A 17,240-nucleotide genomic window follows, 5' to 3' on the forward strand; every position below is an offset into this window, starting at 1 on the left:
ATAGACGTGTCATAAACAGAATGAAAGAAAGAGCCACCTTCACAAGGCTCTGGCCTACTTCAGAACGGGCTGAACAGGCCGGCAAAGCTTGGACCGAACACATACTACAGAAGATGGGCTGGGCTTACATTCCTACTCTGGAGACTGAAGCCGAGAAACTGTCCTCGTTGGGGGAATATTAATCGAGCATTAGCTTCTACTTTCACGGTGTGAGGTCATGCAAATTGGCGTTAAATATTTTCAGGAAGAATTTTTGAGGGAAAACAGTACTGCTCAACATGTTCAGTACTTCACCAACTTTTTAGACCTAACTCTGTACAGGGTGAGAGAGAAAAGACTAGTGCAACACATTTTCTCGATTTGTCTTCTTTCTCCCAATACAGAGTCAGATCATTAATTTCGGTGAAATCCCGAGCAAGTTAAATAACACTGTTTTCCCACTCTTAGTTACTCCTTTCGTCCCGTAATATAAAAGTGTTTTTGACACTTTTTAAGTATCAAAAACACTTTTATATTATGGGAAGTGTTTTTGACACTTTTTAAGTGTCAAAAACACTTTTATATTATGGGACGGAGGGAGTTGAAACAAAATTAGAAGTGATTCGCGCGATCTTACACGATAGGATCATCTACAATGCAAGACGTTCTACAGCAGCGGGGTCAGATAGGCCGGCAGCACGAAGGGCGGAGACGACGGAGAGGAAGAAACGCTGCGGAGCGGCAGGACACGTCAGCAGAGCTACCGGCGGCGCGGGCCCGGCTGCTTGTATGAACTGCCTTCTATTAATTGCAATGGCATGTTCATACAGGATAAATGCTCGATCTTTATCTACAGCCCAAGCCCTCTGTACCAACAAAAATGCTTGGCCCATTCGGCCTGCTACTTAAAATGCCCCTGGCCCTCTCCAGGGCCATGATCAACCTCCCCTACCATCCGACGGTTACGCTGTCCTTTTAAATTACAGCTACTGCTACTGCTAATACTACACCTACTTCTGCTGCTACTGTCACTACTACTACTACTACTATCCGGGTATTTACCTTGGTCAACATAGAAGAAGGATGGGGTCTCACAACCCTCATCCCAAACCCCTTTGCTCGCCTGAAGGTTGAGCTGGTGCAGCCTGTCAACCTCACCTTGATCAGCATATTGGGTTGAAGAGCTAGGGTTCAAGCTGGACATCTGCCGCGAATGCTCCTCAGGCATCACCACTGTGCTGACTGGGTGCATTTGATCCGAGCTTCCAAATGTGCACTCCTTCGTGCTGCCTGGGTTCTTTGTGCTGTCAGTGTTATCGCTGCTTAAATTGCCACTTGACCCTACATCAGAATGGCTGAACAGCAAAGAATCCTCGCTTGTACTTGTGGGCTCTAATACTGGATTTGATGAGCCACCAGACGTAACCAGCTTGTAGGTGTGGCCATTCATTACATGATCCCTGCATGACTGCGATTGCGTACCTTGGTGCCTGCTAAAATGGCTCCGGCCTTCCAAACAAGTTGATACTGGATCTGTTGTCTGCCTAGCTTTTCTTGTGTGTGATAGGCCTTGAGCAATAATCAATTTCCTTAAAGACCTTGGAGCCCGTGGTGAACACCTGATGTGTATAATGTGACATAATTTAGGATAGAAAAATACATATCAGAAAGCGATACACGGTATAACAGTGGTCTACTTACCTTGCATAAAGCAGCATATACGCACGCTCCGACCGGACATTTTTCAGAGAAACAGGTTTCACCTGTAGACAACGCTCAAGACTGTTTAGTAGAGAAGATTGATTGACATGGGTACATGGATAATAATTCTTATGGTATGAATATATGTTTGTGGGCTAGACACTTTTTTGTTTAAACGAAAACAAATCATCATCTACTAACTGTTTCCAACAAGAGAACTACTCTTTTATACTATTCAAAACGAAATCCAGATATAAGCAACACATGAATCAGCTGATCTTTCAATATGCAAAAAGGGTGCACTAAGCAGATGAGGGTGTTACACTACCTGGCTATCATCCATTTCGTACCATTTCCCCTGTGAGTCCTTGACATAACATATATAATGACCAGAAACGGATGAGTTCATAACATCACGGTGGACAACCACCGCATAGAGCCTGTACACAGGGGAACAATCATCTGTTGTACTCATGTAGCTAGACAAATTCAAGTATTCCGGGAACCTGATGGCCTTGTTAATCTTGCCAAACATACCAGACTGTCAAAAGAAAAAAGGGTTCTAATTAACATAAACAAAACAAAGAAAATTTGGTAAACAAGATACAAAGCCAACACAGAAAATATAGCAACCTAGCATAATTTGATGTGACAATTCATTGAGTCCATGAAGATTTTGTGGTGAAAACAACCTAAGATTCTTAATGATACCTGATATCTTTTCAGTGCAATAGTCAGGATATTTGGTGCTTCTGATATTGTCAACTTCTTTTTGCCACGTTCATATGACTTGCATCTGATGACATAAAATAAGTTAAGATGCAATAGTGTTTGAAGAAAAAACATGGTCGGCCCGTCAGGTACCATTAATCTAGAAGATTAGGCCGGAGGAAAATGCACTCATTTATTGTCAACCTCAACTCTACAATTAGTGAATTAGCTAAAAGCTCGAAAGTGCTATATTGCTACTATAAACCGATCAAGCGATCACAGCTTTGTGTTATTAACATTTGCTAACTTGCGACAATATAACTGTCAATTAATCTAAAGTTTCATTGGGGATGCAAAGTGATAAATGCGAACAATGTAATAAATATAGAAAGTCACATCATGAAGTGATCTGTACCAACCTGGTACAATGGTATCTGTTATCGCCATCTAAGACTTCTGAAGATGTAAATCGATGAAGTGCTTCTTCAAGAGTACTGATATCCCCATCTATTTCCACAGTAAGATCCATTATACGTTCGCAATGTTCTGAACTGACCCCACACTTTGTGCATTTTATCTAGGAAAGAATATTAAACTCTTTAAAAAAATGCAAGATGTTGTTACACTAGATATGCAACAGTGGCACTCAGAAAATATAGAATTGGAAAGGTTGAGTACTATTTGTGAAGAAAAGTAGAAAACCTTAGATCGTAGATAGCCCCCGAACATTAGCTGAATCAGTGTCGTTTCTTCAGCTAACTTATGGGCACCATTTGCATTGGCTTCCTTCATGCTAGCAGATTGCATAGTATCAATTGCGTACCTGTTAAACTTATCATTAGTGCAGTTCAATGGAAAAGTCTTATGGTGAGAATATATGGCTTGTAATAGGTTAAATGCTAATGCTAATACTGAATAACCACCTCTACAAACATCAACTAGCATAGCACTAATAATACCAACATCAGCACTAGTCCAAATATCAGAAAATGGTTTACCCTGTTATTAGAACGGAATTTACAGTACTGTTTTTCAATTATTCAAAAATAACAATACATCTAGTTATGTAGAAAATGGTTTACCCCCACACACACGCACGCATCCTATTTAGCATGAGTGCACGACAATTTTTTTGAGAGAAATAGTAGGTGTACTGTTATCAACATTATCCAAAGAGAAAATAAGCCCATTATTGATCATAACTTGATCCAGCCATCGCTATATACATGAACTTTTTGGATTCTACCATCTATCATTTCAGCTTCAAAGTTTACCATTTTATGCATACACAATATTTTTGGCCAGGGAGAGGTATAGAACTTTAACCAAAGAGAATGAGGAATCAAAAATCTCACCTGAGAAACTCATGAGCGTCTTCCTCTTCGCCCGGGCCAAAGCTACTTCCGATGTCAGACAAATGTGAGAGTATTCCAGTAGGTGATAATGGAGAATGTCCTTGCTTACCCTCCACAATGAGTTTTTGAAACTCGCACAAAAAGCACCATTCCTTTTGGGAACCTAGAAAATACAGTAGTAATATACTGTAACTCAAGGAAATGTGCTGAATAACATAAGAAAGAGTTTAGCATTAACTTACAGTTTTTTGAATGAAGCCCCTCGAGGAAGTATGCTGTAAGTGGTCGGGTAAAGGCCAAACACTGAAGCACGACATTTGCATAGCAACTGTAAACAGAAATAAAAGAAGGTTAGGCAAAAACAACAACATTGAAGCGCTAAACTCAGATTCAATAAATTGTTTATGCTATAAACCAAAGTGCCCTAATATGTTTAATTTTCAATAAGTTTTAGGCATGAGTTTGAATTGTAGAGGGCAGGCCTGGCGCAGTGGTGAAGTCCTCCCCACTTGTGCCAAGAGGTCCTGGGTTCGAACCAGCCTCTCTGCATTGCACTTTGCAGGGGTAAGACTAGGTTCCTATAATCCCTCCCCAGACCCCACCTTGTATGGGAACTTCTATGCACTGGGTCTGTCCTTTTTCATGAGTTTGAATTGTGAATCCCCAGATACTGCTACTGGACTCTTATCTCGTTAAAGGAAACAATTTTGAAAGTAACATGCTATAACAATCTCAAAATGATAACTTATAGGATACACATAAATGTTCAGCACACTTAGTTCCAAAATAGTTGTTATACAGTTCAGTTAATTGTTTACCTGTTCCTAAGGTTACAAAGACCAAAAGGACGCAATTCCACCTTGTCAGAGTTGTAGAGCTTAACAAAGCGTTCATACGGAAAAAGTGTCTGACACATTTAGATAACCATTAGGTTCAACATACAAAAGTATATGTTAACGATTAAATGTGTCATCCAGTTTTACTTACCGATTCCGATGAGTAATGTCTCACAATTGTTGGAGCAGTTTGTTGCCTGACCAAACTTTTCGTTGGCAAATCATCTGGCACCACAACTCTGATCTCTGATTTAGCAGAGAACTCAAGACGATCATCTGCCTTTTCAGATGGATCACACGCCACCGGAATCTGAGTGTGAGAGCCATTTTCACTAACGGAAGCGCCCTCGACTTTGCACGGTTTACCAAAAGTTGGAGAACTCGAACAGTCAGCAGATTCAGCATGTCCTGTAACCTGAGGAAATGTGAACTCTTTGCTATCTTGTTGAGAAGCCTCTGACGTATTGGACGCCTTCTCAAGGGGCATCTCCTTGCTTTCAACTGCTTGCTCGACTCCAGTCACCACACTTTCTTCATCTGAGCTAGTGCGTTCAATTTTTTTCGTGGAAGAAGCTTCTATTGTGGTGTCTTCTCTAGCATCAGCACTTACTGGATGGCATTCATCTTTGTGGCCTTGTCTCCAGTGAGCTATCTGACATTTGACGGCACTGCAACCAATAAAAGGGAAGTTATGGAAATAACACTTTATGCAGTATGACAACTCTGAAGATGCTTTTATAAGGATATAAATGTAGTCAAATACTTGGCGATGGTCGTCAAAAAATTATTATCAAACATGGATAAAAGCAAAATTTAAGGATGCGCATAACTAATAGATGGGACAATACCTACCTACAGAAATAGACTCACAAAACTAACTTGATACCAATGTTACATTTTATATACATATGCTCTGCTGGATAAAAATGTGGTTGAAACACTTTTTGTACAAAATGTTGAACTCATAATTGCAATCAATCCCATAATTTAAAAACATTGATCAGTGCCAGCATTGACATAAAAGGCAGTATATCTGGTTTTCAACAAAACAGAGTAACTAGTCATCACTGTACAAAATTGGTGAACTGTCAAACTGAAATGTACATAAATGGGCTCAATGATTTGAACAATTGAACCCAATGTGAGCGCGCCACATGCTGGCTTCTATGCCATATTCTGAAAGCAGCACCCACTCTCAGAATAAACTGGGACTAGCTAAGTTGATCATGTGAAAATTCTAGTTAGATGATGCAGGCAATGCAGGCGTCTTCCCTGAGCAAATAGCAGGGAAAACACACTGTCTCCACATAACGCGCAGTGTGTGTAAGCCACTAGCCTATCATGACAAACTCTCCACATAACGGGCAGTATGTGTAAGCCACATAATGTGCCCCGAAAGACCAACCAAAACGGATTCTTTTTTATGCCAGTCAACATACGCATTGTCGCAGCATAATCGAACATGAATTGCATATACTAGTAAACAAATAAATAAATAAAAGTGGGACTGGAGTGCCGTTACCAATACTTGACGCCCTTGCAGCGCTTGCACCGGAACGTCGTCGGCTTGCGGCACACCACACACGGCCCCTTCTTCCCCGCCGCTGCCGCTAGCGTAGGCTCCGTCGCCGCCTCCTGTTCGAGCCGCGGCGCGGCCACATGTTCGTCCCGCGGCCAGGCCACCTCCGGCGCCGCCACCTGATCGACCGGCGGCCAAGCCACATGCGGCGCCGCCACCTGATCGACCGGCGGCCAGGCCACCTCCGGCGCCGCCACCTTCACCGCCGGCGGCCAGGCCACCGGCAGCGCCGCCACCTTCTCGACCGGCGGCCAGGCCACCGGCGTTGCCGCCACCTGCTCGACCGCCGGCCAGGCCACCGGCGTTGCCGCCATCTGCTCGACCGCCGGCCAGGCCACCGGCGGTGCCGCCATCTGGCCGACCGGCGTCCAGGCCAGCCGCGACGCCGCCACCTGCTCGACCGGTGGCCAGGCCACCTGCGGCGCCGTCAACTGAGTCGTGTCCGGCGCCGTCCAGTGAGGCGCGGCGTGGTGATCGTAGTAGTAGTACGCGTCGCGCTCCGCGAACTGGGCCTGCTCCGCCGCGAGCCAGGCCGTCCGCCGCACGTCCTCCTTCCTCGCGGCCGCGCGCCGCATCACCGCCACCAGCGCCACGACCACGATTGCCACCAGCGCGGCCACGAACGACGCCATCGCTTCCTCCCCCGCCTCCACCCGCGCGCACAGATCTTACGGCCGCCGCCCGAAGCACTCTCGCACGCACTCGCTCGCTCGCTCGCACTGGACCCGAACGCAGTGGACAATGAAACAAGGCACCCGCACGCCGAATTGCTGCGCCTCGCCCGCGGGGATATAGGGTCGGGGCACGCGCTCGCCCGCTTTTGTCCCCGTCCGCGAGCGGTAACGGCAGCCGCGGAAGGCTCCGGAATGCGGGCGCGGCGGGGCGTCCGATTGCGCCGAAACGAGGCGAGCGCGCGGGGGTGGGCTGCGCCTGCGAGGTGCGCGAATGGAAAACGTGAGGGCGGGCGGGGCGGTGCGGGGCGGGGGTGTGGAGGCGGCCAGGCGCGCTCGCTAGTAACGGCTGTTTTTTTCACTCCCTTCCTTTTCTGTCCTCCCGGCGGCGGGTAAGCGCGAGGGGGGCTCGCGCGGCGGCGGCGGCGCGCGCCGGTCGCTTGTGGGCCGTCCGATGCGGGCGGGAGGCTCGGACAGGGATCGCGGGAAACTGCGGACGCGGTTGGTTGCGCCTTTTGCAGTCTGCACCCCGGGTTAACGGGGAAATGCTGGGTTTTAACCGCGTTGAAAAGCTGTGAACACATCGCATACATTATTGATTATTTATAAGATTTTTATTTTGGCAAGGGTTTCTACGTTGTAAGATGTGATAAATCGTTCTCTCAGGTTTCGACAGGCCAGAATCGACACGTTATTTTCATCAAACAAAAAAGAACTGTTGGGTTTGAATCTGCCTGCCACGCGACTGTTCAGCAGTTTGCATCATCTTTTCTGATGTACTACGACCGTAGACCCAAAGCGTTTCCCGTTTCTATATTGGCATTATGACCCAGTTCACGTCAGTGCTGCGATGCATGAGGTCAACACAACACAGCGATGTCATCCCTATTTCCGGCGGGTAAAAAAATGGGCGTATACGACCTTATTAGGACGTCAAGGGGCGAAGTGTCATTTTCACCCTGGCCCCACTTGGAGGACCTTTCTCTGTCGTGGAGATCGGAGAGCAACATGAGATGGCGACGACGACTCTAGCCTGACTGACGTGGTTGCAAGTCAGACGCGCGGACAAGTGTCCACACGGTACGTCAGGGAATTTTCGACACAGCCCGCCGCGACCATCTCCAGAAACACACGCGACCATGACATGTGGCACCCACACTATTGGTGGCCCGCGTGTCACTGGGGCTTTTCGGTGGGTGGCGCTATTTGACGAAGCCACAGCCTGGTTCTCGAGCGGGTGTGACGGACGGAGGCGTCGTCAGCCGAGCGTTTTGGATGTCTTTGGTCGTTGACGCTTTTTGGATGAGGCGCGCCCGAAAGTCGTATTTCCATGCTGGCGTGTGATGGGCGCGGGTATATCTCGGCATTAATGTTTCCCCTGAAATAATCTTGGGATATATTGATTGCCAATAGTGCAATGCAGAGGCAAAAACAAATCTATGCCATTAAATACTGCCAATCCAATTATTTAGATTACTCCTTTGTAGAGCACCCAATATGTTTAGCGCGCAATTAATATCATAGCACCCGATAAGTTTAGCACGCATTTAATGTCATAGCTTGCATAGTAATTTATGGGATTAATGTCCTGCCTCTTTTTTGAAAAAAGTAATGCCTACCTGATTTCAGCGTGCAATGTAGTTACTAGTTATCAATGTACAATGCAGTTACTAGTAGGTAACCCCTAGAGAGGAAATTGAGGAGAAAGAGCCGCATTCATCTGCTTGAGCATAACACAGTTCGGTTGAGTCACCGACCATGTCCAAAAAGGTAAATTCTAGAATGAAGAGACTCAATTAGGATAGACTCGGTTTTGAAAACTAGGACTTGCATGGCCTTAATGGTCTCTTCACCAAGAAGGATGTGAGAAATGGCATCAACCAAATGACGAGTGGCAAAGCACCCGACCTGGATCGCTTCACCAGACCCTTGTTCAAAAAATGTTGGGGCACTATTAAAGGTGATATCACGAGTGACCTACCTTTTAAACGAAAAATGGTTTTCCTCTGTTTTATATTATAAAGCAACCATCACATACATCGAAGCAATCGATACAAATGCACGCCACACACCCAAGGCAAGATACATGAATGCGAGGCACCGACACACAACCTCAACGACTAGCAAGAACCTATAAGATGTGCAAAAAAACAGATCCGCTTAGAGCCGACGGAGACGACCACCACGAGGAGCGATCATCTGGGAAGATGTGCGACGGATACGCCGGACCGAGGACTCCAAGACGATGCTTTCAGGAAGGGCACGACCACGAAGATCAAGTTTTCACCCGGAGTAAGACGAAATGAGTGGGATGATACGTCTCCAACGTATCTATAAGTTTTGTTTGTTCCTTGCTGTTATATTATCATTCTTGCATGTTTTACAATCATTTTATAGCAAATTTATATCATTTTTTGGGACTAACCTATTGACATAGTGCCCAGTGGCAGTTGCTGTTTTTTGCTTGTTTTTTACTTCGCAGCATATCAGTACCAAATGGAGTCCAAATGCAGCAAAACTTTTTGGAAATTTTTTTTGGACTAGAAGACACAAGATGGGCCAAAGAAGTACCAGAGGGGAGGCCCAGGATCCCACACGCACCCTGGTGGGTTGTGCCCACCTCGGTGACCCCCCGCACCGCCTCTTCGCCCTATAAATACCCAAATATTCCAGAAACCCTGGGGGAGTTGACGAAATACAATTCCAGCTGCCGCAAGTTCCAGAACCACGAGATCCAATCTAGACACCATCACAGAGGGGTTCATCGTCCTCATTGGTGCCTCTCCGATGATGCGTGAGTAGTTCATCATAGACCTACGGGCCCGTAGGTAGTAGCTAGATGGCTTCTTCTCTCTTTTTAATTCTCAATACAATGGTCTCTTGGAGGTCTATTTGATGTAACTCTTTTTGCGGTGTGCTTGTTGGGATCCGATGAACTTTGAGTTTATAATTAGATCTATATCCATGAAATTTATTTGAGTCTTCTTTGATCTTTTATATGCATGATTACTTATAGCCTCGTATTTCTCCTTCGAATTTTTGGTTTGGTTAGGCCAACTAGATCAATTTTTCTTGCCATAGGAAGAGGTGCTTTGTGATGGGTTCGATCGTGCGGTGTTCTTTCCCAGTGACAGAAGTGGCAGCAAGACACGCATGTATCATTGCTATTAAGGATAACAAGATGGGGGCTATTCCTACATGAATAGATCTCGTCTACACCATGTCATCGTTCTTATTGCATTACTTCATTTCTCCATGAACTTAACACACTAGACGCATACTGGATAGCAGTCGATGTGTGGAGTAATAACAGTAGATACATGCAGGAGTCGGTCTAATATTCTTGGACGTGATGCCTATATAATGATCATTGCCTGGATATCGTCATAATTATTCAATGTTCTATCAATTGCCCAACAGTAATTTGTTTACTCATCGTATGCTATTTTCTCGAGAGAAGCCACTAGTGAAATCTATGGCCCCCCAAGTCTATTCTTTATCATATTTGCTTTGAGATCTATTTTTATTCACTTTTATTTTCAGATCTATTATTCCAAAAACCCAAAAATACCTTGCTGCATTTTTTTGTTATTTATTTTATTTCACGTTTTTACCGAGATCTATTTATCCAATCTACCACAAAACAATATGGAAGGGGGGAGGCCGAATTGGGAGGCGCCCAAGTAGGATTCCTACTACTTGGGCTCCCCCTTGGCTGTCTCTCCTCCCCTCCAACCTATATATATGGAGGGGGCACTGCTAGAACACACAACAACGATTGTTAGCCGTATGCGGCGCCCCCCTCCACAGTTGACGCCTCCGGTCATATTGTCATAGTGCTTAGGCGAAGCCCTATACGGATCACTTCACCATCACTGCCACCACGCCATCGTGCTGATTAAACTCTCCCTCGACACTTTGCTGGATCAAGAGTTCGAGGGATGTCATCGAGCTGAATGTGTGTACAACTCGGAGGTACCGTACGTTTGATGCTTGCTCGGTCGGAACAAGAAGAAATTCTGCTACATCAACCGCGTTGTTAAACGCTTCCTCTTTCGGTCTACGAGGGTGCATGGACATATTCTCCCCCTCTCGTTGCTATGCATGTCCTAGATAGATCTTGCGTGAGCGTAGGATTTTTTTTTTTTTGAAATTGCATGCTACGTTTCCCAACAGTGGCATCCGAGACAGGTCTAAGCGTAGATGATATGCACGAGTAGAACACAAAAGAGTTGTGGGCGGTGATCGTCATACTGCTAACCACCAATGTCTTATTTTGATTCGGCGGTATTGTTGGATGAAGCGGCCCAGACCAACCTTACATGACCACGTTCACGAGACCGGTTCCACCGACAGACATGCAACTAGTTTTGCATAAAGGTGGTTGGCGGGTGTCTATTTCTCCAACTTTAGTTGAATCAAATTTGACTGCGGCCAGTCCTTGTTAAAGGTTAAAATAGCAAACTTGATAAATCACCGTTGTGATTTTGATGCGTAGGTAAGAATGGTTCTTGCTAGAAGCCCGTAGCAGCTACATAAAACTTGCAACAACAAAGTAAAGGACGTCTAACTTGTTTTTGCATGGCATGTTGTGATGTGATATGGTCAAGACATTATGTGAAATACATCATTGTATGAGATGATCATGTTTTGTAAAAGTTATCGGTAACTAGGAGGAGCCTTATGGTTGTTGCTTTATTGTATGAAATGCAAACGCCGTGTAATTGCTTTACTTTTATCACTATGCGTTAGCGATAGTTGTAGAAGCAATAAATGGCGAGACAATCACGACGCTACGATGGAGATCAAGGCATCAAGCCGGTGACGATGGAGATCATGATGGTGCTTTGGAGATGGAGATCAAAGGCACAAGATAATGATGGCCATATCATGTCACATATTTTGATTGCATGTGATGTTTATCTTTTATGCATCTTATTTTGCTTAGTACGGTGGTAGCATTATAAGATGATCCCTAACTAAATTTCAAGGTATAAGTGTTCTCCCTGAGTATGCACCATTGTGAAAGTTCTTCGTGGCGAGACACCATGTGATGATCAGGTGTGGTAGGCTCTATGTTCACGTACAATGGGTGCAAGACAGTTTTGCACATGCGGAATACTCGAGTTAAACTTGATGAGCCTAGCATGTACAGACATGGCCTCGGAACACTGGAGACTAAGAGGTCAAACGTGAATCATATAGTAGATATGGTCAACATAGAGATGTTCACCATTGAAGACTAATCCATCTCACATGATGATCGGACATGGTTTAGTTGATTCGGATCACGTATCGTTTAGATGACTTGAGGAATGTCTATCTAAGTGGGAGTTTTTAAGTAATTTGATTAATTGAACTTCAATTTATCATGAACTTAGTCCTATTAGTATTTGCAAATTATGTTGTAGATCAATAGCTTGCGATGTAGCTCCCCTATATTTTTGATATGTTCCTAGAGAAAAATAAGTTGAAAGATGATAGTAGCAATGATGCGGACTGGGTCCGTGATCTAAGGATTATCCTCATTGATACACAAAAGACTTATGTCCTTGATGCACCGCTAGATGACAGGCCTATTGCAGAAGTAGATGTAGACATTATGAATGTTTGACAAGCTCGGTATGATGACTACTTGATAGTTTAGTGTGCCATGCTTTACGGCTTAGAACCGGGACTTCAAAAACATTTTGAACTCCACGGAGCATATGAGATGTTCCAAGAGTTGAAATTAGTATTTCGGACTCATGCCCGTGTCGAGAGGTATGAGACCTCTAACAAGTACTTTGCCTACAAGATGGAGGAGAATAGCTCAGCAAGTGAGCATGTGCTCAGAATGTCTGGGTACTACAATCGCTCGAATCAAGTGGGAGTTAATCTTCGAGATAAGATAGTGATTGACAGAGTTCTCTAGTCACTATCACCAAGTTACTAGAACTTTGTGATGAACTATAATATGCAAGGGATGAAGAAAACAATTCTCAAGTTCTTCGCGATGCTGAAATCGGTGAAGGTAGAAATCAAGAAAGAACATCAAGTGTCGATGATTAACAAGACCACTAGTTTCAAGAAAAAGGGCAAGGGAAAGAAAGGGAACTTCAAGAAGAATGGCAAGCAAGTTGTCACCCTCGGGAAGAATCCCAAAGCTGGCCTCAAGCCTGAAACTGAGTGCTTCTACTGCAAAGGAAATGGTCAGTGGAAGCGGAACTGCCCCAAATACTTGGCGAATTAGAAGGATGGCAAAATGAACAAAGGTATATTTGATATACATGTTATTGATGTGTACTTTACTAGTATTCATAGTAGCCCCTGGGTATTTGAAACTAGTTCAGTTGCTAAGATTAGTAACTCGAAACAGGAGTTACAAAATGAACAGAGACTAGCTGAGAGCGAAGTGACGATGTGTGTTGGAAGAGATTCCAAGGTTGATAAGGTCACCATTGGATACTCCATGTACCTTCGGGATTAGTGTTGAACCTAAATAAATGTTATTTGGTGTTTGCGTTGAGCATGAATATGATTGGATCATGTTTATTGCAATAAGGTTATTAATTTAAATCAGAGAATAATTGTTGTTCTGTTTACATGAATAAAACCTTCTATGGTCAGACACCCAATGTAAATGGTTTATTGAATCTCGATCATAGTAACACACATATTCATAATATTGATGCCAAAAGATGCAAAGTTGATAATGATAGTGCAACATATTTGTGGCACTGCCGTTTAGGTCATATTGGTGTAAAACGCATGAAGAAAGTCCATGCGGATGGACTTTTGGAATCACTTGATTATGAATCATTTGATGCTTGCGAACCATGCCTCATGGGCAAGATGACTAAAACTCTGTTCTCTGGAACAATGGAGCGAGCCACTAACTTATTGGAAATAATACATACCGATGTATGCGGTCTGATGAGTGTTGAGGCTCGCGGCGGGTATAGTTATTTTCTGACCTTCATAGATGATTTCAGCAAATATGAGTATATCTACTTGATGAAACACACGTCTGAAACATTTGAAAAGTTCAAAGAATTTCAGAGTGAAGTGGAGAATCATCGTAACAAGAAAATAAAGTTCCTACGATCTGATCTCGAAGGCGAATATTTGAGTTACAAGTTTTGGCCTTCATTTAAAAACAATGTGGAATAGTTTCACAACTCACGCCACCTGGAACACCACAGCGTAATGGTGTGTCCGGCCATCGTAACCGTACTTAATTAGATATGGTGTGATCTATGATGTCTCTTACCGATTTACCACTATCGTTTTGGGGTTATGCATTAGAGACAGTTGCATTCACATTAAATAGGGCACCATCTAAATCCGTTGAGACGACACCGTATGAACTGTGGTTTGGCAAGAAACCTAAGTTGTCATTTCTTAAAGTTTGTGGTTGTGATGCTTATGTGAAAAAGCTTCAGCCTGATAAGCTCGAACCCAAATCGGAGAAGTGTGTCTTCATAGGATACCAAAATAAACCGTTGGTTGCACCTTCTATCATAGATCTGAAGGCTAGATCTTTGTTGCTAAGAATGGATCCTTTCTAGAGAAGGAGTTTCTCTCGAAAGAAGTGAGTGGGAGGAAAGTAAAACTTGATGAGGTAATTGTACCTTCTCTCGAATTGGAAAGTAGCACATCAGCGAAATTTGTTCCCGTGATGACTACACCAACTAGAGGGGAAACTAATGATGATGATCATGAAATTCGTTCTCGTAGGTCGAACAAAGCACGTTCCGCACCAGAGTGGTACGGTAATCCTGTCCTGGAACTCATGTTATTAGATCATGGTGAACCTATGAACTATTAAGAAGCTATGATGAGCCCAAATTCCGACAGATGGCTTGAGGCCATGAAATCTAAGATAGGATCAATGTATGAGAACAAAGTGTGGACTTTGCTGGACTTGCCCAATGATCGGCAATCCATTGAGAATAAATGGATCTTCAAGAGGATGACAGACACTGATGGTATTGTTACTATCTACAAAGTTTGACTTGTCGCAAAAGGTTTTCGACAAGTTCCAGGTGTGGACTACGATGAGATTTTCTCACTCGTAGCGATGCTTAAGTTTGTCCAAATCATGTTAGCAATTGCCGCATTTTATGAAATCTGGCAAATGGATGTCAAAACTGCATTGCTTAATGGATTTCTTAAAGAAAAGTTGTATATGATGAAAGGTTTTGTCGATCCTAAAGGTGCTAACAAAGTATGCAAACTCCAACGATCCATCTATGGACTGGTGCAAGCATATCGGAGTTGGAATATACACTTTGATAAGGTGATCAAAGCATATGGTTTTATACACACTTATGGTGAAGACTATATTTACAAGAAAGTGAGTGGGAGCTCTATAGCATTTCTAATATTATATGTAGATGACATATTGTTGATTGGAATGATATAGAATTTCTGGATAGCATAAAAGGGTACTTGAATAAGAATTTTTCAATGAAAGACCTCGGTGAAGCTGCTTACATATTGGGCATCAAGATCTATAGAGATAGATCAAGACGCTTGATAAGATTTTTCAATGAGTACATACCTTGACAAGATTTTGAAGTAGTTCAAAATGGAACAGTCAAAGGAGTTCTTACCTGTGTTGCAAGGTGTGAAGTTTTGTAAGACTCAAAACACGACCACGACAGAAAATAGAAAGAGAATAAAGTCATTCCCTATGCCTCAGCCATAGGTTCTATAAAGTATGCTATGTTGTGTACTAGACCAATTGTGTACCTTGCCATGAGTTTGGCAAGGGGGTACGATAGTGATCCAGTAGTGGATCACTAGATAGCGGTTAAAGTTATCCTTAGTTACCTAAGAGGACTAAGGAAATATTTCTCGGTTATGGAGGTGATAAAGAGTTACGTTGATGCAAGCTTTTACACCGATCCAGATGACTCTGAGTCTCAATCTGGATACACATTAAAAGGGGGAGAAATTAGCTAGAGTAGCTCCATGAAGAGCATTGTAGACATAGAAATTTGCAAAATACATATGGATCTGAATATGGCAGACCCGTTGACTAAACCTCTCCCACAAGCAAAACATGATCACACCTTAGTACACTTTGGGTGATAATCACATAGCAATGTGAACTAGATTATTGACTCTAGTAAACCCTTTGGGTGTTGGTCACATGGTGATGTGAACTATGGGTGTTAATCACATAAATATGTGAACTATTGGTGTTAATCACATGGCGATGTGAACTAGATTATTGACTCTAGTGCAAGTGGGAGACTGAAGGAAATATGGCCTAGAGGCAATAATAAAGTTATTACTTTATATTCCCTTATATCATGATAAATGTTTATTATTCATGCTAGAATTGTATTAACCGGAAACTTGATACATGTGTGAATACATAGACAAAACACTGTGTCCCTAGTAAGCCTCTACTAGACTAGCTCGTTAATCAAATATGGTTAAGTTTCCTAACCATAGACATGTGTTGTCATTTGATGAACGGGATCACATCATTATGAGAATGATGTGATGGATAAGACCCATCCGTTAGCTTAGCATTATGATTGTTCAGTTTTATTGCTATTGCTTTCTTCATGTCAAATACATATTCCTTCGACTATGAGATTATGCAACTCCCGAATACCGGGGGAATACCTTGTATGCTATCAAACGTCACAACGTGACTAGGTGATTATAAAGATGCTCTACAGGTATATCCGGAGGTGTTTGTTGGGTTGGCATAGATCGAGATTAGGATTTGTCACTCTGAGTATCGGAGAGGTATCTCTAGGCCCTCTCGGTAATGCACATCATAATAAGCCTTGCAAGAAATGTGACTAATGAGTTAGTTGCGGGATTATGTATTACGGAACGAGTAAAGAGACTTGCCGGTAACGAGATTGAACTAGGTATGAAGATACCAATGATCGAATCTCGGGCAAGTAACATACCGATGACAAAGGGAATAACGTGTGTTGTCATTACGGTACGATCGATAAAGATCTTCATAGAATATGTGGGAACTATTGGGGAATGTAGTAATTTCAAAAAAATTCCTACGCACACGCAAGATCATGGTGATGCATAGCAACGAGCGGGGAGAGTGAGTCCACGTACCCTCATAGACCGAAAGCAGAAGCGGAAGCACAACGTGGTTGATGTAGTCGTACGTCTTCACGATCCGACCGATCCAAGTACCGAACGTACAGCACCTCCGAGTTCAGCACACGTTCAGCTCGATGACGTCCCACGAACTCCGATCCAGCAGAGCTTCACGGGAGAGTTCTGTCAGCACGATGGCGTGATGACGGTGATGATGTTGCTACAGACGCAGGGCTTTGCCTAAGCACCGCTATGATATGACCGAGGTGGAATATGGTGGAGGGGGGCACCGCACACGGCTGGGAGAGATCAACAGATCAACTTGTGTGTCTATGGG

General features: G+C 43.6%; 1 protein-coding gene across 1 annotated transcript; it reads right to left on the reverse strand.

Moving 5' to 3' along the window:
• Positions 1-824: 824 nt before the first annotated feature.
• On the reverse strand, positions 825-6,793 carry LOC119309678 (ubiquitin carboxyl-terminal hydrolase 17-like). The gene is made up of 11 exons (XM_037585633.1): positions 6,105-6,793; positions 4,734-5,250; positions 4,565-4,653; positions 3,989-4,074; positions 3,747-3,909; positions 3,094-3,214; positions 2,811-2,968; positions 2,392-2,476; positions 2,009-2,221; positions 1,681-1,742; positions 825-1,598 (listed from the first exon to the last, which is right to left on the reverse strand). Exons 1-11 carry the CDS (start codon positions 6,791-6,793, stop codon positions 881-883), a joined length of 2,901 nt encoding a protein of 966 aa, XP_037441530.1. The 3' UTR covers positions 825-880.
• Positions 6,794-17,240: the final 10,447 nt, after the last annotated feature.

This window comes from Triticum dicoccoides, chromosome 5B (genome assembly GCF_002162155.2).
Source record: "Triticum dicoccoides isolate Atlit2015 ecotype Zavitan chromosome 5B, WEW_v2.0, whole genome shotgun sequence".
Lineage (NCBI taxonomy): Eukaryota > Viridiplantae > Streptophyta > Magnoliopsida > Poales > Poaceae > Triticum > Triticum dicoccoides.